We start from the raw sequence: 25,775 nt of genomic DNA on the forward strand, positions 1-25,775 counted from the left end.
ACTGTTAACAGAAAGGGTTGCCACAACAGCACTAAACGCTTTCAAAAGCCAGGAACGTCAAGGGCGTACATTGAATGAGCAGGCCCCGCTGAGCGAGAGAGAAAAGCGAGAGACTGAGCGAGAGAAAAAAAGCTCAGCGGAGAGAGAGCTCTACAGATTGCTTCGCACTGGGCGCCGACTGAAGAACGTGCCTCACTCGTGCGCTGATTGCTGGTTAGGAAACCTTGCCCAAGTCGAGCGCCGTATGCCAAGAGAAGCAAAATAATGTAGAGGTTGTTGCTTTCGTCCACGTCACGTAGAGTGTGCTTGAACGCTACGACGGACTATAAACGCGCCTGTCTCCCTGGCGCATACCTTTTTTGAAGCGTTGCGCTGCTCCCAGCTCCACGTGTCAAGACAAGTAACGAAAGGGCCCGGGAACCGCTGTCTTTAAGTTAACGGTGAGTTAAGCTTGACGATACAACTAACGGTTTTACACAGTACTTCAGACTCCCCTTAGTATTTACACCATCTGGCTAATTTACAGATTGTGCCAGCGCGCTTAGTGCAGTATTAGATCTGAGGGATTAGCTAGGTTGGTCATTGGGCTTCGTCAGATTAAGCTAAATAGTTTTTCACTTTTTAACTGTACACAACCAACAAACGGCAAACTTAACTTCAAAATCATTGTAATCTCTATGAGTGGGAATTCCTCTGGCTCTCCGGTGAGATAACCTCAATTTCATTGACATGAAAAGATATTTTTAAACCACTCGGAGTTGAATTGCTCGTTATTAGATCTGACAAGAAACATTTGATTACCATCCTTATTCATATTGTACGTATTGAATCTGAGACCAAATCTTTTAAGGTGGTTTAACGTCCCAAAGCGACTCACTATGACGGATGCTGCAGTGAAGGGCTCGGGAAATTTCAACCTCCATGAGTTCATTAACGTGCACTGATATTGAACAGTAGGCGGATCTCTAGAATTTCGCCTCAGTGATAATGCGACCGCCCATAACCGCTGGCCCACCACGGCGGCTGAACTGAAGTATAATTCTTTTTATTTCCGTTGAATCCATGAATGACTCCAAAATTATATTTAAAAATATTTTTTAATGCTTTGGTTCAAAAGAAGAGCAAGGTTCCGGGCTAGTTGGTAATGCATTTAAACGAAGAAACAGCCCGATAAAACACAGACATGCGAACAAACGGCACACACGAGCGAGTTCAAGCTGTCTATGGAGTTGTGGTTACCACTGATGTTTTGCAAAGAAGGCCACACGGAATGGGCAGAACATCACAGAAACCATTAAATGATTTAGGTGGTCATATTGCCGCGAATATTTGCAGTGTTTGTTCGTTTTTCAAATCTGCCGCCAGAACACTTTATCGCTTTGTTTGCGACGCAAGACGCGACTAGATTTATCTCGAATGATCGATGCCAGGCAGAGCTGATTCTACCTTGTTCCGGAATGTTCAAGTAAGTTTGCACGCTTTATCTCGAAAGTTCGCTATCAGCTTTAAATTGACCACGGCCGACAGCGGCGGGCATGCTGTTCGACGACCGCCGAGCACGCTTGTCGCTTCGCCGCCGCTGAGTGATTCAGTCCATTTTGGGTGCAATTCAGCGCAATAAAGAGTTTTCTCTTAGAAGACTTTGGCCGTATTCATCGCTGCTTCGACTGCCGTCACCACTACGTGACATCTGGTGTAGGTGCGGGGTAGGCTTCCATGTTCCGGACGCCCCCTTCAAGTCGTGAAGCCAGCCCTCAGCGCTTCGCACCCGAGAACGAGCCAGCAGCTCAGCGAGCCAGCCGACGTCTCCAGAAAGAGGACCTCAGTTCGGGACCCTGCCGGACCGCACCAGATAGCGAAAAGACGCTGCTACGAGCACCGCAACCTCTCCGAAGATGTCGACACCGATCATACTGCAGCAGCCGTGGGTGCCGCTAACTTTCAATGGATCCCTGGGCGAGGACCCTGAAGAATGGTTGGACCAATTTGAGCGCGTGGCGTCATTCAACAAGTGGGATGATGCGGCAAAAATTGGGCACGTTGTTTTCTCATTGGATGGCTCCGCACGCACGTGGTACGAACACTACGTGTCGTCTCTTACGACATGGGAGCTATTCAAGAGAGAACTATTGAAGGTATTCACCAGTGTCGTGAGGAAAGAAAGAACCGAACGACTCCTCGAGTCCAGGATACAGCTTCCGAATGAGCCTGTCTGCGGTTACGTCGAGGAGATGAAGCGCCTATTTCGCCGCGGCGACCCCGAGATGACCACGGAAAAGAATGTTCAGTTTTTAATGCGCGGAATAAAAGAGCAACTCTTTGGCAGCCTCGTCCGCCAGCCGGCAAAAACAGTCGAGGAATTCATGCAAGAAGCCTGCACGATTGAGAAGCCCTTCGACGTCCGAGCTCGGCAGTACAATCGCCCTACCTCTGCCTGCGCAATCCGTTCGGACACGACGGCCAGCACCAGCGACAGCTTGCGGAAAGTTATCCACGAAATCGTCCGAGAGAAGCTACGCCGATTACTGCCATTCACCTCACAACCTCAAGCAGGACTCTAATGGATGTGGTACGGGAAGAAGTGCAACAGATGGCACCCCGACGGCCACATAACCACATGCCATGACCTACGCCGCTGCAGTAAGGACTCCTCAGCCCCAACGACAACCCCTACGTCCTCCCCGAGATGAGCTATTTGTTCCACAACACCGCCTCCCAGCCCCCCCCCCCCCCCCCCCGCGGCCAGCCTATGACCGACGCTCAAGCCCCAGGAAATGCGACGCCTAGAGGAATTCCGACAACCGACCGTTGTGCTTCCATTGCGGTGAAGCCGGCCACATTCTTCATCACTGCCCGTACCGACGTATCGCTCATCGAGGATTTGCCGTTAACGCCCGATGACCACGCTTCAGCGAACGTCCTCAGGAACTCGACGAGTAGCTGCGTTGAGAGGAGTACACGCCGAACCGCTTTTCGCGCTCACCATTACCGTCAACCTCGCGCTTTGCGTCGCCACGCCGCAGCTACGCAGCCGCTGTACGAGGAAGGTCTCCCAGCCCAAGTAGGGGAAGCTAAAGGCAGCAACCTCTGGAGGTGAGGTTGCTTAAGAGCGAAACGCCGAAGATCCTCCACCGACCACGCCCGATGAAGACGCTGCACCCGAGACGCCACATTAAGAACCTACTCTCGCTGCGCCGATGCCGTAGAAAATGATAACCCCGACCACGACGCAAACTGCCTTCAAAAGGACGACACCACCCAGAAAAGTTTCGACCACACGTTCCACCCGCGACTCGCATACGCGACGAAGTCATGACCCGACGCCGAGAGCGACATGCAATGCTAGAGCCAGGACCTCCGACTTAGAAGTGAGTATCGACGGCCGGAAAGTTACAGCTCTAGTCGACACAGGAGCCGATTACTCGGTGATGAATGGAACATTCGCTGCGCAGCTGAGAAAAGTCACAACGGCTTGGGACGGCCCACAAATTCGCACCGCAGGGGGCCACCTCATTACGCCATCAGGACGATGCGCAGCGCGAGTGACTGTCATAGGACATACCTATCCTGCGACATTTGTTGTGCTACCGCAATGCTCCCGCGATGTGATCTTGGGTATGGGTTTCCTTAATGAGCATCAGGCGATCATCGACCTGCGTTCCAAGCTGATCACGTTTTCGACGGACGAAGCCATCGCTTCGATGAAAACTCGGGAAAATCACGCTGCCCTGAGTGTCCTGGAGGAAGAAGTGAGCGTCCCACCCAGTTCAAGCGTTATCGTGGCCGTAGACGCCACGGGAGCCATTAACGCTGAAGCCATATTTGAGGGGAACATGCAGTTGCTTGTAGACCGAGGGATCAGCATCGTAAGAGGCATCGCACCTTTCCGCAGCGGCAAGGCCAAAGTACTGCTGACTAACTTCAGCGAAGAATACGGGCACATTAATAGAGGAACGACGATTGCTTTCTTCGACGAAATATCCGACGTACGGGACTCCTTCGCCCTCTCTGACCCCTCCACAAAAGATTCGCCTGACCAAGAGAACTCGCCCACCTTCGACATCAACCCAGCCCTGCACCAGAACAGACAAGACCAGATCCACAATCTGCTTCAAAGCTACAGTGAGTGTTTTTCGACATCGCCGAAGGTGCGACAAACGCCAATTGCCAAGCATCGCATTATAACGGACCAACACGTCCGACCTCTCCGTCAAAGTCCTTACCGTGTGTCACCGCGGGACGACAAACCATTCGGGACCAAATCGAAGAAATGCTTCGCGACGACGTCATGCAGACCTAAACCAGCCCATGGGCGGCACCGGTTGTTCTAGTGAGAAAGAAAGACGGCGCTCTTCGATTCTGCGTGGATTACCGCCGCTTGAACCACATAAAAAAGGACGTCTACCCCCTCCCCCGCATCAACAACACACTGGACCGCGTCTGCAAAGCCAAATATTTCTCATCGATGGACCTCAAGAACGGCTACTGGCAAATTGAGGTCGATGAAATAGATCGCGAGAAGACAGCATTCATCACTCCGGATGGGCTGTTTGAGTTCAAGGTGATGCCATTTTGTCTCTATTCCGCAGCAGCGACGTTTCAGCGAGTAATGGATACAGTGCTGGCAGGCCTGGAGTTGCAAATTTGTCCGGTATATTTAGATGACGTCATTGTCTTCGCCTCGAACTTAGAAGAGCACCTCAAAAGACTTCGAACAGTACTGGACGCCATCAAGTCGCCTGGCCTAACCTTGAAAGCAGAGAAATGCCTTTTTTGCCTACGAAGAGCTACTGTTTCTAGGCCAGATTGTTAGCAAGGAGGGAGTACGCCCAGACCCGAAGAAAACAGCTGCTATTGAACAGTTTCCACCGCCGGCCGATAAGAAAGCAGTGCGCACATTACCGACGATTTGTGAAAAACTTTTCGCGCGTCGCCGAGCCCTTGACCCAACTGACCTAAGCAGGCATGCCGTTTAAATGGGAAGCGTCGCAAGCAGAAGCTTTCAAGGAACTTCAGCGTCGTTAAGAGTCCCCAACGATCCTCGCGCATTTTGATGAAAACGCCGATACTGAAGTTCATACCGACGCAAGCAGCGTGGGCCTAATCGCCGCCCTAGTTCAAAAAGCGACAGGCTAGAAAAAGTCATCGCATACGCTAGCCGTTCCCATTCCAAGACCGAGGCTAACTATTCGACAACTGAAAAGGAGTGCCTTGCCATCATCTGGGATACGTCGAAATTCCGCCCCTGCCTGTACGGACGACCGTTCAAGGTGGTCAGCGATCACCACGCGCTGTGCTGGCTTGCCAATTTGAAGGACCCCTCTGGCCGACTCGCTCGATGGAGTCTGCGTCTCCAGGAGTTTGACGTCACAGTCGTTTACAAGTCCGGACGCAAACACTCTGACGTCGATTACCTCTCACGCGCACCTGTAGATACACCGCCGCCGGACGACGATGAGGACGGATTCCTGGGACCCATCAGCCCCAACTCTTTTGTTCAGCAGCAACGCTCGGTCCCCGACATAAAACGCCTTATCGAGTACCTCGAAGGCAAGGTTTCTTCACCCCCCGCTGCATTCAAGCGAGGACTGTCTTCCTTCAGCGTGCAGAATGAAGTCCTTGTGAAGAAGAACTTTGCAGCGAGCAAAACAGCCTACCTTCTTGTTGTACCTGCTTGTCTCCGAGAAGTTCTACATTCTTCAAACGACCCGCCGACAGCTGGACATCTCGGGTTTACGCGCACCCTACACCGCATTCAAGACAAGTATTACTGGCCCCGACTGTCTGCGATGTCGCACACTATGTGAAAACCTGCCGAGATTGTCAGCGACGAAAGGCCCCTACCACATGACCAGGAGGACTTCTGGACCCCATTGAAGCTCCCTCAAGGCCCTTTCAGCAGATCGGCATGGACTGGCTTGGCTTTTTTCCAACGTCAACATCTGGAAATAAGTGGATCATCATAGCGACCGACTACCTGACCCGCTACGCCGAGGCGAAAGCCCTACCGAACAGAACAGCAGAAGAAGGCGCCAAATTTTTCGTCGAGTGTATTCTTCTTCGACACGGCGCCCCCGATGTGCTCATCACGGACAGAGGAACAGCATTCACGGCGGATCAAACGCAAGCCATCCTGCGTTACAGCCAAACCAGCCACCGGAGGACAACTGCATACCATCCGCAGACCAACGGACTGACCGTGCACCTGAACAAAACCATCTCCGATATGGTCGCTATGTATGTCAATGCTGAACACAAATCCCGGGATGTCATCCTGCCTTACGTCGTCTTCGCCTACAATACCGCAGTGCAGGAGACCACCCAGATGAGGCCTTTTATTCTCTTCCACGGCAGAGAGGCCACGACCACGCTAGACGCCATGCTGCGCAACGTTACAGAAGAAGAGAACATCGACGTTGCCGCCTACCTTCAACGCACAGAAGAAGCTCGAAGGCTTGCCCGATTACGGATCAAAGATCAGCAGCGGTCCGACGCCAAACGCTACCACCTAAGAAGACGCAACGGGGAATACAAGCCAGGAGACCAAGTCTGGGTGTGGACGCCCATTCGCCACCGTGGATTGAGTGAAAAGCTTTTGCGCCGCTATTTCGGCCCGTACAAGGTTCTTCGTCGGCTAGGTGAACTGGATTATGAAGTCATCCCTCACTCAATTACTGCATCCCAGCGACGCCGCGTACGACCAGAAGTTGTCTATGTAGTCCGTCTAAAGCCGTATTATGCGCGCTAAAGGCCGCTGCATTTCCAAGTTCTATTTTCGCAAGATCCGGTTTCTTCCCTTACTAGTCGCATTATTCGTTTTAATGCATCGGGTTGATGCTTCTTTGAGAGGGGAGTAATGCCGCGATTATTTGCAGTGTCTGTTCGTTTTTCAAATCTGCCGCGGCAACCCTTTATCGCTTTGTTTGCGACGCCATTCGCGACTAGAATTATCTCGATTGATCGCAGCCAGGCAGAGCTGATTCTACGTTGTTCCGGAATGTTCTAGTAACTTTGCGCTCTATATCTCGAAAGTTCGCTATCAGCTTTAAATTGAGCACGGCCGACAGCGGCGGGCATTCTGTTCGACGACCGCCGAGCACGCTTGTCGCTTCGCCACCGCCGAGTGATTCAGTCCATTTTGGGTGGAAGTCAGCCCAATAAACAGTTTTCTTTTAGAAGACCTTTCGTCTTCATCGCTGCTTGGAATGCAGTCACCACTACGTGACAATATTATAGTTACTGCAAGATTTGTAGAGAGGATCCTTGTGAGTACTCGAGTAAAATTTAAAAGCTCACTGAGCGAATATATATGTAAACATATTGGTTATTTTCATTTGTGAATGTAATCTGAAAACGTAATTTAAAGATATATAGTTTTCAATTGTTAGTGGCTGTAGTTCGCAACCGATTAGGCCGACACTTCACCGTGCGTTCGTAGCCGCTAGTGCCTCGACGACGTCAAGAAACGGTCAATCCCTGTCAGCCTTTTGATTGCGGTCATACTGCCGAGGTGTTGTGGGTGGGATGGGGCTAGATGAGGCGCGAAGGGGTAGAGTTCGGACCGGAATTCTTTAATTTTTTTTCTGGGGCTTTCATACATATTGGTTGAGCGGGGCGAGAGACCGCATATTTCTTAACATACCAATATTTTCGTGGTTTGAGCTGGCTTAAATGTTTTCTATGGGGTGGTGACGAGTGATGGAGCACCGATCGCTCGTGTGGTTTTCCTAACCCAAGAAAATATCATAATGTGGTCCCTTTAGCGACCGGAAAACAGAAGCTGTGAACTATAGCCGTACAATGCTCCTAAGAATAACAAACATTTTTTCACACTCGAGCTGTTATATGATATCTCATGTGTGCGGCATTCGTGTCGCAGTTAATTAGCCTTCGAACAGCTGTATTACTTGTTCTCCGCGCTTAAATATGACATTAGTTTTGCAATTATCATGGAAACAGCTATTTAGGCTTCAAGGCAGGCAGAGATATTTTTTTCTTGTTTTAGCGAGGACACATTTTGGTATGCTGGCCATAGACGCAAATATTTCAAGGGATACTAAATAAAAATCTTGAAATGTCCATAAAGCACAAGATTTCCACCCGTAGGATATGATTGCCCTAGGATAAAGTAACCACTGCGGTTATTTTTGAGCGGCTGACTGTATTTTCGATGTTCTGAGACCAGCTGCCGGGCAGCGCTCAGCGCGTGCCTGCCCACGAGCTGGCTGGCACGCCGTCAAGCCAACGCTAAGCAGCGTCGTAGGCAAGCTGGCTTTGCAGTGCGTACGGAGTTCAGAAATCCCCACGCGCTTGTTCCTCTGTAAGGCGCCAGATGGCGCTGCCGGTACTATTTCTCCAAAACATTGATTTTTACGTCCGCCATCGTTGACGGCGACGGATATTTCTATTTAATATAACAGAACCGGGCAAATAGTCAACCAAAGAATGCAACCACGAGATGCAGGCAGAGTATCTTGAAGCGTGCCGCACGAAATGGACTCTACGACAAAAGTAAAAACGCGTCAAACGTGTTGAGTTCCATGTGGCCCGTGCTGGTGATTATAGGCTGCTACGGGCCCGGTTGAGCAATGCGGGTCAGGTTCACGTCACTTGCCGTGCCACGGGAGCTTTCGCAATTTCCGCTATGTGCGGTGGTTTAAGGAGCAATCAATAAAATAATTAACTCGTGCTCATATATGTTTCAGAACAGTGCTGTTTTGGTCATTCCCAATGCCACAGATATAATATGGGCCAGAAATCTGCGCGGTAATTATTTGTTCACTATACGTCCAGGGAGGACCACACCTCAAAAACAAAATCTGCCTGAAGGGGGTTCATTCAGAGGAGAACTGGACAGTGCAGGCATTGTAGTATAAGTAAGGTTCTCGATTCTGCTAGCAGGTTCCCGCATCATTGTTCTCAGTGTGCGAGTACAGCACCGAAACGCATGTGTGTAATGTTTATTATGGATCGCGCAGGGCCAAAAACAAAAGAACACGTTTAAAATTTTTGCCTTTCAGATTTTTCCTTCTCCGATGGCAATACACTTCGAGGGTATATTTCGCCTTTTCAAACAACATTTCTTTGTCACGTTGCCTTCTAGGTTGCGTACTCATTTTTAAATGTGTCTCTTCTGTCAGTTCTTCTGCGTCACCAGCGTTTACAACGTTTACCTTCTACCTATCTCGATCGGTATTCGTTCGACCGTAAACAGACCTTCTTTGCTTATTTGTAGATTTTCGTCCAAGGAATAAGAGAACAGTCTCCCCGCTTAAAAGAAAACATGCTCCCATTTCTTGACGTCAATCCTTTTTTGACAAAGGAACCATCCAGATTGTTTTGTTTCCCTCCATCGTGAAAATGCACCTGTACTTGTTGGGCTCCAAACCGCGACATTGGCCCGCACTACGCAACCTCAGAAGCTCTGAAGTACCCCGCCTAGTCCACGATGAGACGTTTAGAGTTCACAGAGGGGGGGGGGGGGGGGGGGGGGGAGATATACGGAAAGTAAGCATTTTGCTCGATTAGTCGATGTTTTATCGTATACTAAGTAAATGGCGAAAAATAAAAGCAATAAAACATACAAAGTGAGTTCTCGGGAGCATTGAAACTTTTGTGTTCAGGTAGTTGCTTATCTTAAGAGCATCAAATCGCTTTTCAAATGCACCCTTACGGGCAGCATTAATGTAATCGGTGTTGTTCCATATCGCCCAGATTTGGTCCCCTTAAACCTTCAACGTCCTGCGCCTCCATTGCGGTGATAATGAGCCCGCTATTGGTTAGAGGCCACCTGCTTGCACGAGCTGTCCTGAGTGTCGTGCGCTCACGGAGGCGAGCTGCGAGGCCATCTTAGATTTTGTGCATCACTTAATATTCATCGCCAGTGAACTTCCTCGAATCTCCCGGGCAGGATTAATAGCCGAGTCAAACAAAACTATGGGGACACTTAATTAAGTAACGTGTGTGGAATGAGCTGCACTAAAACTGCGAAATTCATGACAGACCGCAACGGCAAATTTTTTTCCGCTTTGAGGGTTCTGTTTGCAGCGATGCAGGTGGATATAAGGGCGAGGAAGGCATGAGACTTGTGGCCGGTGGCACGTCTAAAGACTTCATGACATCTTAATTCTGTCGCCAATCATAAATATTTTTTGAGGACCAAATCCCGCCGGTTCCACATCTAATTTTATCACAGACAAAATTTTCCCACTTTTATGGAAAAAGCTGCTGCTACATTGTTGTCCAATGCTTTCCGTAAATCTAAAATTAAGGTTCTGTAAAAATGATTGTCTCCGTAAAAGGAATACGCAGAGGTGCTGTCCGAATAATCCAAGCTACGTAAATTGCAATACGCAAAGATTCCATAAAAATAATCATCACTCTGTAAGATAACTAGGCAACATTCATTTCTTTCAGCTGCTGATGTGACGTATTTTCTTGTTTTTTTTATTCCCAGGCTTCTGCAGAGGATGATGACGCGCTATGACGCAGACTCGCACTGCGCAATGCACGCAGAGAATTAAATTTATCCCCCAAATACTATAATGAACGTACGTTATTCATATGTATTCATATGTGGTTGCCAACACTTATATACTCTACTTATGCGCCTCTCATGCTGGGGTCAGGGGGGCTTGCCCATTGATCCCAGTTATTTCATTTCAATTTGACTGCAGCGATAGAGCAAACGTTGAATTCTATCTCGTAGGTTAAGCTACTTATAGTTCTTATTATTGAAACCATATTATTTCTGAAATGTTTGCCCATGACGAATATGGTTACACTGATATAAGAGCAGTTGGGCTCACCTGTTAGCAAAGACTGATATAATACCCTTGTCATACACTTGTCAGATAGACACGCTCAACCGCAGTTACAATAATCGTAGTATTCGGTAACCGTGGCTAGTGCAGTTCACTAGGCGGAACCGACCATGGTTATCACTATAGCGGCAACATCGGCGCCGGCGATGCCATGGAAAATGAGACCAGTTGCCGACCGTGTTTGCGCCGAGCGCACGCTGTGACCCAGATAGATATCTGAAGCTTTCACTCGAGGTTGATCTTGGGGACCTCGGTTTGCGGCGTTAACCGATAATATGGTGGTGTCTGGGGCTTAAGGGTGCCCGTTGGCGTCCGAGTGCGAAAAGCGCATGCGCTGGTCCGCTTAAATACCGCACATTGTTCGCATGGAATCAAGTTTCGAGAGCAGCGTCTTAAAATAGTAAGATAGGGGGAGCCGGGCCGCACTGACGGCATAGGCTATGCGACTCTGAGCAGAGACTTGCTGGTACCGCAGTTATCCCTCCTACCAGCCACTCGGAACAGTTCAGCGGTTTTCAAGAAGGATCCATTTTTGACATTCCTTTATCCTAGGGTTTATAACGCACGAGACCAACAATTCATAACGCGCTTTTATGACACTGGTGCCAAGGATCCGGCGAAGAAAAGAAGTTGGCTTGGCGCGAGCGGCTGGAGGAGCGGCGGTGGAGACAGCGCGCTTATGCCGCACCGTCGGAAGGATACTCTAGATAGCGACAGTGCGTTATAATAGCTGACATCTGCGAATGCAGGATCACTTTGCCGAAAACCGTGTTACTTGGTTTCTTGCACGCAAGGAGCCATTGGTTGCCGTAACTAAGAACAGTGGCGAGCTATTTGTAAACGCGAACCGTAATTCGCCATAACCGCTGTTGAGTTAGGGATATGAGTTTACATATAACTCCTGTAAAGTGTCCACAGGGAGGATAGAGCGAATACACTACTTGTACCAGCTTCGCCATACTACTGAATGCAAGACACGGAGAACATACGGACAAAACACGGAATACCTGAGATTTCTGAGCTTCAGGCTACACGTCGTAAGGTAATTATGAATGATTCTGCGAAAAATATCGAAGTTTTTTTAGTGAATGATGCCAGACTTTTTTAGTGGTGAGGCTTTTAATGCAACCATATCTCTTTACCGAATGTATCACTGAGTAAATGAAATATAAATAAATTTAACTTCGCATGTATTGCGCTCTGAGACTCGCCGGCGACATACTTTTAATTAAATCGGGTTGGTTGTACATCGGGTACTCTGCAGGCATATATGTGAATCGCCGCCCGCTATACGCTAGACGTAAACATAGGCGTATAGACTGTATATTCTAGTCTGTATCTTTCCGGTACTCACCTAGGGGGCAGAAACGTAGAGGCTAACGAAAAGGGTTCAGCTTAAGTTAAGGACATCACAGCGAGCCATGGAAACGAAAATTATATGTGCAACGCTAAGAGTACGGAAGCGGGCAGAGTGGGTAAGGCAGCAAGCGCGGGTTAATTAGATCATAGTCGAAACCAAGAGGACGAAATGGGCTTGGGCAGGACATGTGATGCGAAGGCGAGATAACCGCTGGTCCTTAAGGGTAATGGAGTGGGTTCAGAGAGAAGGCGAGCGTAGCAGAGGGCGGAAGGAGACTAGGTGGGCTGATGAGATTAAGAAGATTGCGGGGACACGGTGGCCGGAGCTGGCGAAGGAGAGGGTTAATTGGAGAGACATGGCAAAAGGCTTTGCCATGCAGTAGGCGTAACACAGGCGCAATCGGTAATTGAAAACATATTGGCAACCAGTCCGCGGAAAAGGAATCTTTCATGCAGTGCTGCATGCCTTATGCCAATAAAAAAATTAAACTTTGTCCGCCGTTCATTAAAACGGCATCCAGTTCTTTTGGGCAGCAGTCTTTTAGTGATATCACAAGTGCCTCCTTTCTTTTATCTACAAACGCCGGTCCTTGTTTGCTCGCTCTGCTTTTTTTCATTACTGCTTATCCATTAGAAAGCGCTCAACTTCGACCTGAGCGCCAGCGTTATTATGACAACCAAGGATAGGAGACTAGTCGGGGAAGTTGACAGGCAGGTTGTCACATGCCTGGTATAGTTTACTATTGCTCTCTTTGTTCCACGGCACATACCTCGGCAGAGCGCCTGTCAGTGTTCAAGTCAAGCCGGTAATCAGTTTTTTTTCGTTATTCTGACCGACTGTACATCACGATGGGGGTATGACGCGTTCTGTTCACTATATTTTCCACCGCACTAACATAAGGAAAAACTGTGGTCCAAACTTTTGTTGCAAAACGTGAATCTGACATCAGGGAGTTCCCGGGTTCAAACCCGACCGCGGCGGCTGCGTTTTTATGGAGGAAAAACGGTAAGGCACCCGTGTGCTGTGCGATGTCAGTGCACGTTAAAGATCCCTAGGTGGTCGAAATTATTCCGGAGCCCTCCACTACGGCACCTCTTCTTCCTTTCTTCTTTCACTCCCTCCTTTATCCCTTACCTTACGGCGCGGTTCAGGTGTCCAACGATATATGAGACAGATACTGCGCCATTTCCTTTCCCCAAAAACCAATTATTAATTATTAACGATGTAAGTTACACTAGTTGAGCACCGTCCACAGCAGCTGTGTTTCGAAGAGTCACAAATTGCCCTTTTCCAATTACACTCCGTGTCATACATGTGCAGCGGCGTCAAAGCTGGTGCTCTGTTCCTTCTTTTATTCTTAATTTACCCCCTCCCTTACGGAGCCCATTCCTATAACGTAGAGTGATCTCGCGATTTGTAACCCTACGGTAACCTAGCAGACCAGAGGTATGGGTCGGTCACGGCTTGGTTCACGAAACCTCGCGCGAAGTTGTGGACGGCCTCATAACCATGGTGCGCCCTCTGCGTGGAAGCCCATATAAACGATATTTGGCGGCAATTGAGAGTAAAGAGGCGGAAGAGGGAGTTGGCGATGGGGTAGACTCTGCAGATCGTGAAATTACGGAAGGCGCCTTTAGATCCGCTAAGGATGTGGGAGGCTGAGGTTGAGGTGATGGCTAACACAATGGCGGCTTTCTCGGATTCAGATGGGCTCCGCATGTGAATAATGACGGCCGTGAGGGGGAGACCGGCGTGATCGACCGTCGCTATTCGCAAGTCTCATGGCCTATAGGAGGCGCCACTGATAATCCAATACGGCTGCCCGCGAGCTGATCCTGCGGCCGCGCAAGCCTTGTGCTGTGCCACGCTTCCTGAGCACGCATTAAAACGTTCGTATGCGCTGCTAAGGCCAAAAAGCTCTCTTTGGAGGCTTTTTTTTGCAAAGTGGTTCAGAGATATGCACAATATTGTCAGTCATTGAACAAGCCTGCTGTGCGCAGGCACTGCGGGTGTGATTTAAACCACCTGAAACAGGTGTGGCTGGTAAGGAAGGCAAAACAATCGGCTGCTGACAGCGCGGAGCGCCAGCTGCGTCATGAACCACGGTGACTGTAATCGCCGGAAGAAAGGCGGCGGGTCACGCGCGCTGAGAGCAAACACGGATACAGAGAAAAATTGTGGTTCTTATCCTGTTCATAGTACCCGCGGACGCCACAGTTTCAAGATGACGTGCTCGTTCGCCTACTACTGGGGACAAAAGTTTGCGTGGCGCGAGTTCTAGGAAAAGCCTTTATTGTAGCTCTACCTCGCTATATAACCTGTCGCCCGGTATTGTATGAAGGCTGTAAAGGCCTAAATGTTCCTTCTTCTCTTCACAATATCAGGCGACTGGGCAGCGAGGTGGAGCTACAATAATCGTTTTTTCTTGAACTCGCGTCCAGGAAACCTTTGTCCTCAGTACTACGTATGCATGCACTATCAGCAAGAAACGAAATTCAAACATAGGAGCACAGATGCCAAAGCAAAAACACACATATTAGCTCGTGAAGAGGAAATGCAAGCGAGGATGATTAAAACGTCTTAAGGCCTATCTTTGCGCCTTCGAAGGGAAATTAACCTGAAGTAGAATTGAGGTTCCCCCTCCTCATTTTGTGTTTGCGTTTCAAATGTTTCATTCGCGTTTTATTTGTTGCTGATAGTACACAGAGTTCGCAGTCAGCGGCTCCGTATTTCGACCGATTTCAGCTAATACTGCGTGGCATCTGGCTGGCTGGACAAGAAAAATTTAAGAAAAAAAAAACGTCGCAGAGGCGAAAAAATACAGCCAGAATGCAAACTATAAATGATGGTCCGCAGTGTGCATTTCCACCCCGCTGATTTGCTTTCGAGCATTCCAAGTAGGCAACTGTTTTTATGGGCTCATGTTTTGAACATGACGCGACGGATATATTTTTCAAGATCGATTGCGTGAAAAGCGAGGAAGAATCGGCTTTAAAGAGAACCCGAGATACAACTTCCTCGGTGCCACAAATGCAACCAGGTGCTGGTGTCGCTTGCGGATGAGGCTCCGCGGGGATGTAAAGGTCCACATACTCCGAATTTAGTACGCATTCTGCGACTAATGTTTGGAAGCGTTGAACGCTCCGAATCATTCAAGAAACTTGTTTTTGCTTTATTTCTCAAGGAGTACCGATACGGCAAACTGGTCGCTCCCGAAAAATGTTGCCCTCGAGGGCGGTTCACAATTTATATCAGTCAAGTTCACTGCTCATCAGTCATACGATATCAGAAATAATTGGGGCAGAAATGCGTACTCAAAACTCTCACAGCTTTTGTCACTGATTTTAAAATGGGAACCTTGATTATGCTGCACATTTAAAGCAGCGCTCAAAAATTCCGAAGGCTGAAAGAACACGTTCAACAGAACCGCTAAAGCCTCCCCCCCCTTCCCCTAAGTCCTGTGTTTTGTATTTCTCTTTATCATGCCTTTCCTTTTGTCACATCCAACGGAGTGCTTCGACTGCGAATAATATTATTTGCTTCGTGCAAACGGACCCTACAATCAATCAATCAATCAATCAATCAATCAATCAATCAATCAATCAATCAATCAATCAATCAATCAATCAATCAATCAATCAATCAATGTTATAATAATATGCAATGTTATGTTATCGCTAAATACAAAATAATAGCCAGTGCGTTGTCTGCTTGCGCGCCACGATTGCAGTGCTCTCAAACGTTCCGCCCGACAAACAATCAGCTCTTTAAGCCGGGTGCGATGCTGCTTAAAAGGTGACAGGGCTGCGTGATTACGCGAGCACATGCAATAAAGACTGTGTCTGCTGGTCGCTATCAAGTGCTGCAAAGGAACCATAACACTGGCTTAAATCGCTGCCCTGTCATCTTTCAAGCGGCAACACACCGGGCTAAGCGATCTGTTCGTTCCTGCGCGGAATGTTTAAGAGCACTGCAATTGCGGCGTGAAAGTGGGCATGTTACTGATACTTTTCTATTGCGCGGGCAGGAGCAGTGGCCGAAAAAAATCTTATGCATAGTAGATGGAAAGTTAGAAACTGTTCAATCGAATGTTTTGCAGACCGTTTTATAACGTTTATATTGGCTTTTTTCGCTTATCTTCGTTGCTTGCGAATTTGGTTAATGAATCTATAATAATTATGCTAAGTACAAATAGTATGACCTGCTGCATACAACAGCCAGCAGCATGCATTTGGTAGCGTCAACTAGGAGTGCCTCGACTCTTTTCAAAACCTGGCTAAAGTTAGTAGCTGCTGCTGCTGCTGCTCACAGGCCTGCCTACTGGCTCAAGCCGAACCACGCTCGCTGCCGCGTGCTGGGACCCCGTATATATGTGCCAGTATTGCGGCCATCGAAGTAGGACTACTCGGGACCACTATTTGCATAGAATTTGGTAGCCGCCAGTCAGACGCAGAATATTCGAAATAGTGTCAAATGACACGGCATGCTCATGGGGATAGAATTACTAATTGAGATGAAGACCAAAATATGTGTGGGATCCGCAACGCCAACCTTCCCACCCCCAAGCCATGCATTCCGAGTACCTTCAGAAAGCTATACGGCCGAACTGTTCGTCGCGGGGAGTTCCGCATGGTGTCAAACGATTTGTGGTGTTGTGATGCACACGTTTATAAAATTTATTACCTAGTATAAAAATATTTACCGGATATAGTGAATGTGGCTGTAAATCGCAATAGAAGCGCGAAACCCATGAGATAGACGGCGCTGCTTAAGTCTTAGAAAGGACATTTCGGGAAACGAAACATCCGAGGAATTTTGGATTTGGTCTGCTCCACGTTTTCTGAGCACACCGATGTAAACACTTGAACCTCCCCTAGCTAACGCTCTTATGTCGGACTCTAAGGCATGATGATGATGGTGATGATCCTCAGGCTGAATGGCACATGCCCACGGCGGGGATTGGCCAGCGTGAATTGCTAGTAGTGCTGGCCTCGTTTTAGGTCGTCTTACATCTTAATACCACAGCCGGTCTTCTTTTTCTGTTCTGGTTTGTAGTATTTTAATATATCGTTTTGTTCATTTTTCGCGGCAAGGCACCTGCCACCTGGCTTTAAAATTTAATGAAATCAGGCTTCATGTTCGCCTCCTCCTGCCCTTGTTTGAATGTATACTCAGTGCGTATCATGCCTCTTTTTCTTTTCGCCATTGCTTTCATTTTAAAATTACACTTCAACGCAATAGAGTTACGGATATTGTGTCGCAGAAAATCCGCCGTTGGGGTCATCGCCGTCGTGAACCATGAGCGAAAAATCCACGAAATATCCCCAGATAAGCCACCTGGGAGGTAGGTCAGCCACCTAGGTCACGTGGCGTTGCTGCTTCACGTGGCTTAGGTGCCAACCTGCTACTGGATTGTGAGCAAAGTACCTACCGTGGCAGGTGGCAGTTAAATTTTTATTGGTGGGTCGGGAAGAGCATCCTGGGTCGTACAAGGCCCACCGGTGCCAGCACCTAACATCCCAGGGCAATGACTCATCTCTTGACCGCTGCACCGCGGCGCCAAGATTGGTGTGAGGACTCTGGAGGATCTATGAATTTGAAGGAGAAAATGACGAATTCAGCATATGTGCGAATTAACCCATTACGTTATCGCGTCATACTCTTAACGCGGAGAGTAACTGTCCCCTCCAATTTCGTTTTCCTCTTTCTTTTTGTACCTTTAGGTGATTTATTTTGATTGGTTTAAGACTGTTACAGGCGTGATGGGACAGGCATCACTTGATTTTTGCATTATTTTATTTTGTGAATATTGCAAATACGCACATGATGGTAATGGTTTATGGTTTATGATTTACGGTGTAATATCCGAAAGCGACTAAGCGTACGAGGGACGAATTGGTGGAGGGCTTCGGGATATTCTTGGCTACCTGAGGTTTTTAACCTGCTCAGAAATTCTACAGTAGACGACCCTCTTGCATTTCGCCTCCATCGAAATGTGACCCGTGCTGCCCGAATCGAACTCGCGTCGTAGGGAGGCAGGAGAGCACCATAACCGCTGAGCCACCCCGCCGGTGGACTGCAAGATAAGAAAAATCTGGGACCTTTGTCATCGACTTCTTGACAGTGTAACAGGTTCAATTAGGAGCGAAAACTGACCGCTTAGAATCATAAAATGGACCCCCTTAAGAAACGCAAGCAAACTCCTCATCCTAGCGCCCTTGAGGTGTCAAGTAAATGACACATCTCGTAGTGAATAAACTCGGTAACTTTATCTGGCAGCAGCCTGAGACAATTTGTCCTCACCTATTTATCATCTACGCTCCGCTATGCGGGGAGAAGCGCTCCATGTTGTGGGCGGACAATCGGAGACAATGCTAATTGGAGCTTAATTGAGCCCCCCCCCCCCCTTTTTCAGTGCCATTGGATGCTATGGGTACCAGGATATATACAAAATTTGGTAGGCTTTTAACTCACTCTTTGAGTCGTCGGCACGCCTGGCGGCGATATTACTCATTTTAAGCTTTGGTCTAAGTTAAGCTGATATATATGTTTGCGCCGGTGATGGAAGTTGATAAAGACGACGATGTGCAATGATCATCGCGAGAGTGGGTTGCAGTTTAAACAGGATTCGGCGATAGCATATTGGCTAGCAAATTGGCTTCGGTGATAGCATAGTGCTCTCGTGTAGTGATTAGCGAAGGTGAATTCTTCGCGCCAACGCGGGTTCGATATTCAGGCGTTGAACTATTGATTTCATTTCTCCAGGATCACCAAGATCGCCCTCAAGGTCACCCTCCCATTGGCTCAGCTGACGCGACGCTCAGTCGAACTTGCCCGAGCTTCCTCCCAGTGGCCTTAGCTTGCACGACGCTCCTCCAAATATAAGCTGCACAATCTAAGCTCAGCTGGCGTTAAGTTACAAACTGTCGTGTTCTTACCCCGTTTTTCCCTGAGTGCGAGAAATCGACAGTAGCAGCGACAAGAATGACACTTTTGGGCATACGGAGCACAGAGTTTCACAACTACTCACCGCTGAACGGCGTGGTTACAATTAAGATGGTTATATTCAGTTTCGTTAGGCGAGCCTGATCGATGGGACACGAACGCCGATTACAGCACAAGGCATATGTCTGTCGCTTGCGCCAACTAACGTAGATCGTGCCCAGCCTTTGAGCTCGCCTAAGCGGGTTACTGTCTCCAACGTGTGACGGCATATGCGGTACAGGTAGGAGCAGACTCTATGCATTTTGTCAATCCGGTGTTGACGTTTCTAAAAAACATAGAATAGAACCTTGACGTAAAAGCTTTATTTATGCAAGGGGTCCATTTCTATACTTCTTCCAGTGCCCTGCAAAGTTCAGTTCAATACTCTTCAGCTGTCAGCAGGGCACTAAATGTGTGTAAGCCAACTTGAACCTATACAACCGTTATAGGATATGAAAGCTGTAAAGTCTTACTTGACCATGGAAAGAGGCAAGAGTTCTGGTGCACAGTCATAGTTGGTCATTTACACGATATTATCAGCATACATAAGCCCTTTTAATACAGCCAGGAGTGATGATCAGCATTTGTTTTGACCCTCAGGTGCCGATTGAAACTGTTCTCCAAAACACACATTTGCCGTCATAGTTTAGGTGCAAGGAGATTAAGCTCTTTCTAGCTCATTATTTGAAATACAAGAGTGTTTTGCACGTCGTCGGTATGTCATTTTTTCCTGCTTTGCTGCTTTGTTGTGCTCTGAATCCGGAGTGCTAGAGCAGGTTACAGACGTCACCGTCATCAGCATTCACACACCATCGCGGAGGTGGCTGCTTTTATTCGTACTGACAAAGTCCAAATGTTCGACGATAACTTATTCTTGTGTTGTTCATATATTTTCAGACTCGGCCGGAAAATGCAGCGCAAGACGCCCAGGTACAAGATTATAGACGGAGTACCAAGGTGCTTGAGCATAGATCCCAACATCCTCAGAGAAAACTTGAAGTTCAGAGCTGGAGAGGGTGACGTCGTGCAGTCTGCATTTCCCAAGAGTGGAACACACTGGGTGCAGTTCATCATTCAGCTTATTCTGAGAGAGGGAGAAACCATCACGACGCACGAAGAACTTGGCAAAGAATGGCGCTTCTTAGAGTACGCTGATATTAAGGGGTGGAAATCCACTTTGCCACTGAGAAGCTTTTCGACACACTTGCCTTTAAATAAAGGCATATTGACTAAAAAAGGCAAGTACGTCTACGTTGCCCGCAATCCCTGGGATGTGTGCGTCTCCTTCTACAAGATGGCTAGCAACCTCAGCTTCTATGAGTTCCAAGACGGTACATTCGAAGAGTTTGTGGATGTATTCGTGAACGGAAATTTTGGTTACGGTGATTACTTTGAACACGTGGCCTCTGCATACGCACTGCGAGACCAACCTAATGTGTTCTTTATCACTTACGAGGAACTAAAAGAGCACACTAGCAACGTAATATTAAAGCTGGCGCACTTCTTGGGAGAACGATTTGGCAACGCCTTAGAAGAGGATAAAAAGCTACTCGAAGATCTGCTGTATCGCTCGAGCCCCGAATACATGCGAAGCGTGGTGGTCATTAACTTTTCTGATAATAATCTTCTCCAATGGCAACACTCGCTTTTGCTGGAGCAGCCAACCTGCAAGAAAGGTTACGAGGGGAATAGAAACCGATACGGCCTTGTAAGAACCGCCAAGGTAGGAGGCTGGAAAGATTTCTTCACACCGGAACTTCTGCGACGAATGGAGTCCAGGATTCGCGAATCCGAGAAATCGTCATCTTTCATGAACCTGTGGAAGGACATCAGAGCTGACACCATGCGAATGGCTTTCAGCGGGTGCTAAAAAAAACGAATCTCTATCACACACCTGTTCAAATTTCTTGGCGGAAAATGATGGGGATTGTCGATTAAATCAATGCTGTAACTCTACGGAGCACTGTTTTGGGGAATTTTGCGGAATAGTGCACCAGTGCTTTCCAGCACATGGAAGACGAATTTGCTTGCCCTGCAAGCTATACAAGGTCAGGCACTTCGCACATGCCTGGGTCTCCGTCGCAGCGCATCAACAGTTGCTACCATTGCAATCGCCCAGGATTACCCACTCTTGACGTATATAACCCTTGAAACCCTGCGGATCCACATACGGCATCTAACAAGGATTCCACAGCACCACCTTGTGTCAGTGGCGAGTCAAAGACCACACGCAGCGTTTTCAAAGGTTATAGCAGCCCACCAGTAGCCAAAGCATCGCAGTGCACCCAGGCATCACGGCCTTCCTCTTCGCGGTGGTGTCTGCGGGAGCCATGCGTGCGCCTTACAATTCCAAGCATAACGAAAAAATTGAACTTATCGACACCGGCCAATAAACAGTTGACAGTCTGCCTACTCCACGCCGCATATAGTGAACGCACTCGATTGTACACAGATCGTTCGGTTTCAGCTACAAGTTCAACCTACGCCGTGGTCATTCCTGCGAGACAGAACCGTATTATTCAGCAAACTTCGCATGGGACCACATCCACCGGGTCAGAATTGGCCGCTCTTCGTGTGGCTGTGCAGTAGATCGGTGCAAAAACACCTCACAAATGGGTTGTGTTCTGTAACTCAAAAGCAGCCTTACAGTGTCTTAATTCTGCTTTACGCCATTGCGATCACGATCAACTCGTAGCTGAATTAAGACATCTCCAACACCAGGCGCAGGAAGAGGGTCATGACATCGTCTTCCAGTGGATACCGGGACACTCTGGCATTGTTAGAAACGACGCAGCTGACGCTGCAGCTCGAGCGGCTCACGGCAGTGCCAACATTGTCCAGATACCGTTGACAAGAGCCGACGCAGCAAGACATCTGCGAATGCTTGGCCGAAGAGAGCTTTTAGCGTGATGGTCCTCTACTATCAACTCCACATGCCATCTGCACCGCCTAGACCCCTTACTCCGACTCTGTCCTCTGTCCGGCCTTTCCCGCTGAGATGCTACGCTGTTGTGTCGCCTGTGATTGGGAGTGGCGTTCACAAATGCCTACTCCCACTTAATCGCAAAGGCAGACTCTCCTGCGTGTGAGATCTGGAGGTGCAACGAAACTATAGAACACCTTCTTTGTAACTGCCCTCGGTTCCAGCGTGAGCGTGCACTCCTGGCTGCAAAACTCCGCCGTTTAGATCATCGGCTCCTTACTGAAGCAAAGCTTATGGGTCCTTGGAGTAAGACTTCATCGCATAGGACAGCTTTTAAGGCACTTCTAAAGTTCTTGAAGGACTCAGAACTGAGTGCATGCTTGTGAACAATCAGTGTGTGCCCTGTGTACGCTGCAAGTAACGGCCAACGGACTCGTGGAAAAGTGATCATATCCCTTTGTTCTCTCCCTTTTCTATCTCTCCCTCCGTTCCCCTTCAAATGTGTAAGGTAGCATATCGGGCGCTGCCTAGTTAACCTCCATGCCTTTCCGTCTTTTTCTCTCTCTCTCTAAAAAAAGCACATGAGCAAGGTCCGAAGGAAATACAAACGGTAACAAACTGGAAAGGGTCGAGAAATTGGCTTCAGGGTTTATCTTCAACAAATATGGTCAAATTCACTCCCCTTCAAACATATGTCAGCTTGCAAACCTTCCCAGTTTAGGAATGAGAACCAAACACGACAGATTGAAATTTCTGTTCTTATCATACACAATGATATAAGAATCAACAAGGCCGACTATTTTGATATTCTTACTAATGAAACCTCTAGACACCGCCATAGCATGCGTATTCCGCATCCAGTAAACCATAATGATGCATTTCAGTATAGTTCCTTTCATAGAACTATAAAAGAATGGAACATGCTTTCCCTTATTCTCTCAATGGTTTCTTGAATAATTTAGACTGTGTTATATATTCCGGAGGTCCAGTGGAGTAACCAATTTGCTCTTTTTCCTTGTTTGTCTGTGTTTAGCATTCTCCTTCAAATATCTATACGAGCGCTTCAATTTCGCAATTGTTTTTACTCTTCTGAGTCTGCATGTGCCATAATGTGTTGTATGGGTTACATAGAATGCTGCTGTTCTGTGTAGTCAGTGTTTACTCATACGTGTAGCCGTATGCCTTTTTTTTTTCATCCAGTGTGAGCAGTTCACATGCATTGCTCGTTACCCTTATTTGTTTTGTTGTAAATGCTTTTTTCTTTTATTTGTGGTTTCCACTACTGTAATGGCCCTTCAACAGGGCAGACAGTATTAAAAAGAAAATAAAAAAAATGGCAATGGTTTACCTCTGGTTAAACCTCGAGTGAAGCGACAGCTTCAGCTGGCCGAGTGGAACTTGGTCAAGTAACCAAATACGTTACGAATCACGTGCACAGCCACGGCGCCGCGCCGCCAGCAGCTGCTCTGCACCACGTGACTAAACACGTGACAGCGCGGCGGTGCAGCGACGCTGAAGGCTCGAAATGCTACCGTAATGTAGCTTTCGCTACAAAAGACGGAGAAGTTTCCTCTTCATGTCCCGGACAGTGAGCTGCTTGAGATAAACCTGGATGGGTTTTTTCTTGTTTGGATCTGCACAAAACACTGGCCCCCCTCGTGGGTATGTGCCATCGTATGTGAGGCAAAAACAACAACAACGACAGAGGATTTGCTGCGCTAGGTGTTGCCCTTGACTAGCTAAAAGCACACATGCGGCATGGTGCGGAGAGTTCTCTGTAACACCTGAGCGTGGAAGCAGTATGAAAGAGCACGTCTAATTTTCGCAGCCAACCAACCACATTCCCGCAGAAGTTGCTGGCAATGTAAGTTATGATCAGTTGCGCGTAGCGCAAGCTAACATATAGATCAGATGCTATTTAACATTCAGGTAAACAACTGTATTTACTTTCTGTTTTTTTTCATATTTACCGCTCTCCCTGTGTAATGCTACTAGCCCTGAGGGGCAATGTAAATAAATAAATAAATAAAGTACTCTTGGAGGTCGAGTGACACTATCTTTTTTAGCTTTATGGAATGTCCTTGAAAAATTGCCACACTGATGTTTTTTTTTGGTACCATGAGGAATAAAATAAAAAGTTGCTTTTTATTCTAAATTAACCGTTCGCTTTGATAGTAACGCTACATTATTATCTCATATGCGGTTTTCCAGAAGAAGCAAACAAATTACATTATAACCTGTCAATCAGCTCTTGTTTGAAGGCGCCGCGGAGCGAATTCATTTCAGCTTCTCGAGGTTTCAAAGTACATAGTTGCTCGCACAGAATAGAAATCAACAGCAGCGTGGCTCTCAAATCACGTGAAAGAATGATTTTCAAAGAGGACTTCACTGCTTTATTTCCTGTTTTAAAATGAGATCATTTGTGTAGACGGCCTGTATGTTTCGCGCAGGTGAACCGTAGAAAAAAGCATTCAAGAAGTGAGTGTGAAGTATTGAGAAGCGCATACATCATATTCCCACAAGACACACAAGCCATGAATACGTTCTTGCGGCGCATATCTGGAACCAGTAAAAAGTTTCGACAGGCATAGCCGTCACTTATGCATGCATAAAAATTCCAGCTAGCGGACAACTAGGGGAAAGGCCCCTGAAAAGTTTTCAATGGTCATATCAACTGCAACAGTTCTGTAGAGATTGTCTTTTCGAGTGCTAGAGTCATAGAAATAAAGCTCTGCGTGAATCTATAGTTTACTAACGAGTTTTAAAAATTGCTGCTCGCAGCCGATTAGGGCAACATCACATCGCGCGTTTTCAGCCACCCCCTAGCCATTGACGTCAGTGGGGCTTTCTGGTCGTTCCTTTTCATTGGCCATGCCCCAATGACGTCACGTGCCATTTTCGCAACTATTTATCCAAACCTGATCTATAATGTTCCTTGCAATGCTATTTTATTTACTCATTATTGTTTTCTAAAGGACACATATACGGAGGTAAGAATGCAGCACGTTACTTGAAAACAATGCAACACACTTCCAGTGGAAGGAAAAATCCGTCTGCGCACCTTTTCCCGCCAACTACTGCCACCCACTTTACTTCCTGCAGCTAGCGCTTCTTTGTTTCTGGTTCGAAATAGACCATAATTGCTGTATGGTCGGTTGTAAAACCAAGGATAGGCGAGGTATCACAACCAGGCAACGTGCCCCAAGAGAAGGACACAACCGGGCAGGTTGGCTGCAACGCATCGGGCTGTCAACATCGGACAATCGCCGCAATCAATGGGTTTGCTGCCGCCACTTTTCTCCTGATGCGTACGCCTATAATCCCAGCTTTGTACTGCAATCTGGCGTCGACATGAAGCAGCTGCGCCTCAAATCCGGCGCGATGCCGACGCCATTTCTCCCCCGAATGGCAAGTTTCTTAGCTATGGCGATTTGCGCACACACGTGCAAGTATTGTTTGCTCACGACCACCATGCTCATGTGTCACATATAGAGCTCAGGAACTGTACCCAAGCAAGTTTTTTCAAGTCCAGGAATTTTGCACGCAGTCAAGTGTGAATGAGCCGCACCCATGTTTTGCGACCGCATATCTCGCGCACATTTTCAACGTGGAACTTCGTTTCGGATGTATTGGCAGCAGTTAATGACTCAGTTTCGCGGCTGATTCTACAAGAGCACAACAAATT

At 47.8% G+C, this 25,775-nt stretch overlaps 1 protein-coding gene across 1 annotated transcript; it reads left to right on the forward strand.

The window, feature by feature from the left end:
- Positions 1 to 192: 192 nt before the first annotated feature.
- LOC144121745 (sulfotransferase 1B1-like) lies at positions 193 to 22,691 on the forward strand. The gene is made up of 2 exons (XM_077655117.1): positions 193 to 440; positions 20,065 to 22,691. Exon 2 carries the CDS (start codon positions 20,078 to 20,080, stop codon positions 21,035 to 21,037), a length of 960 nt encoding a protein of 319 aa, XP_077511243.1. The 5' UTR covers positions 193 to 440; positions 20,065 to 20,077; the 3' UTR covers positions 21,038 to 22,691.
- Positions 22,692 to 25,775: the final 3,084 nt, after the last annotated feature.

Source organism: Amblyomma americanum, chromosome 2, assembly GCF_052857255.1.
Source record: "Amblyomma americanum isolate KBUSLIRL-KWMA chromosome 2, ASM5285725v1, whole genome shotgun sequence".
Lineage (NCBI taxonomy): Eukaryota > Metazoa > Arthropoda > Arachnida > Ixodida > Ixodidae > Amblyomma > Amblyomma americanum.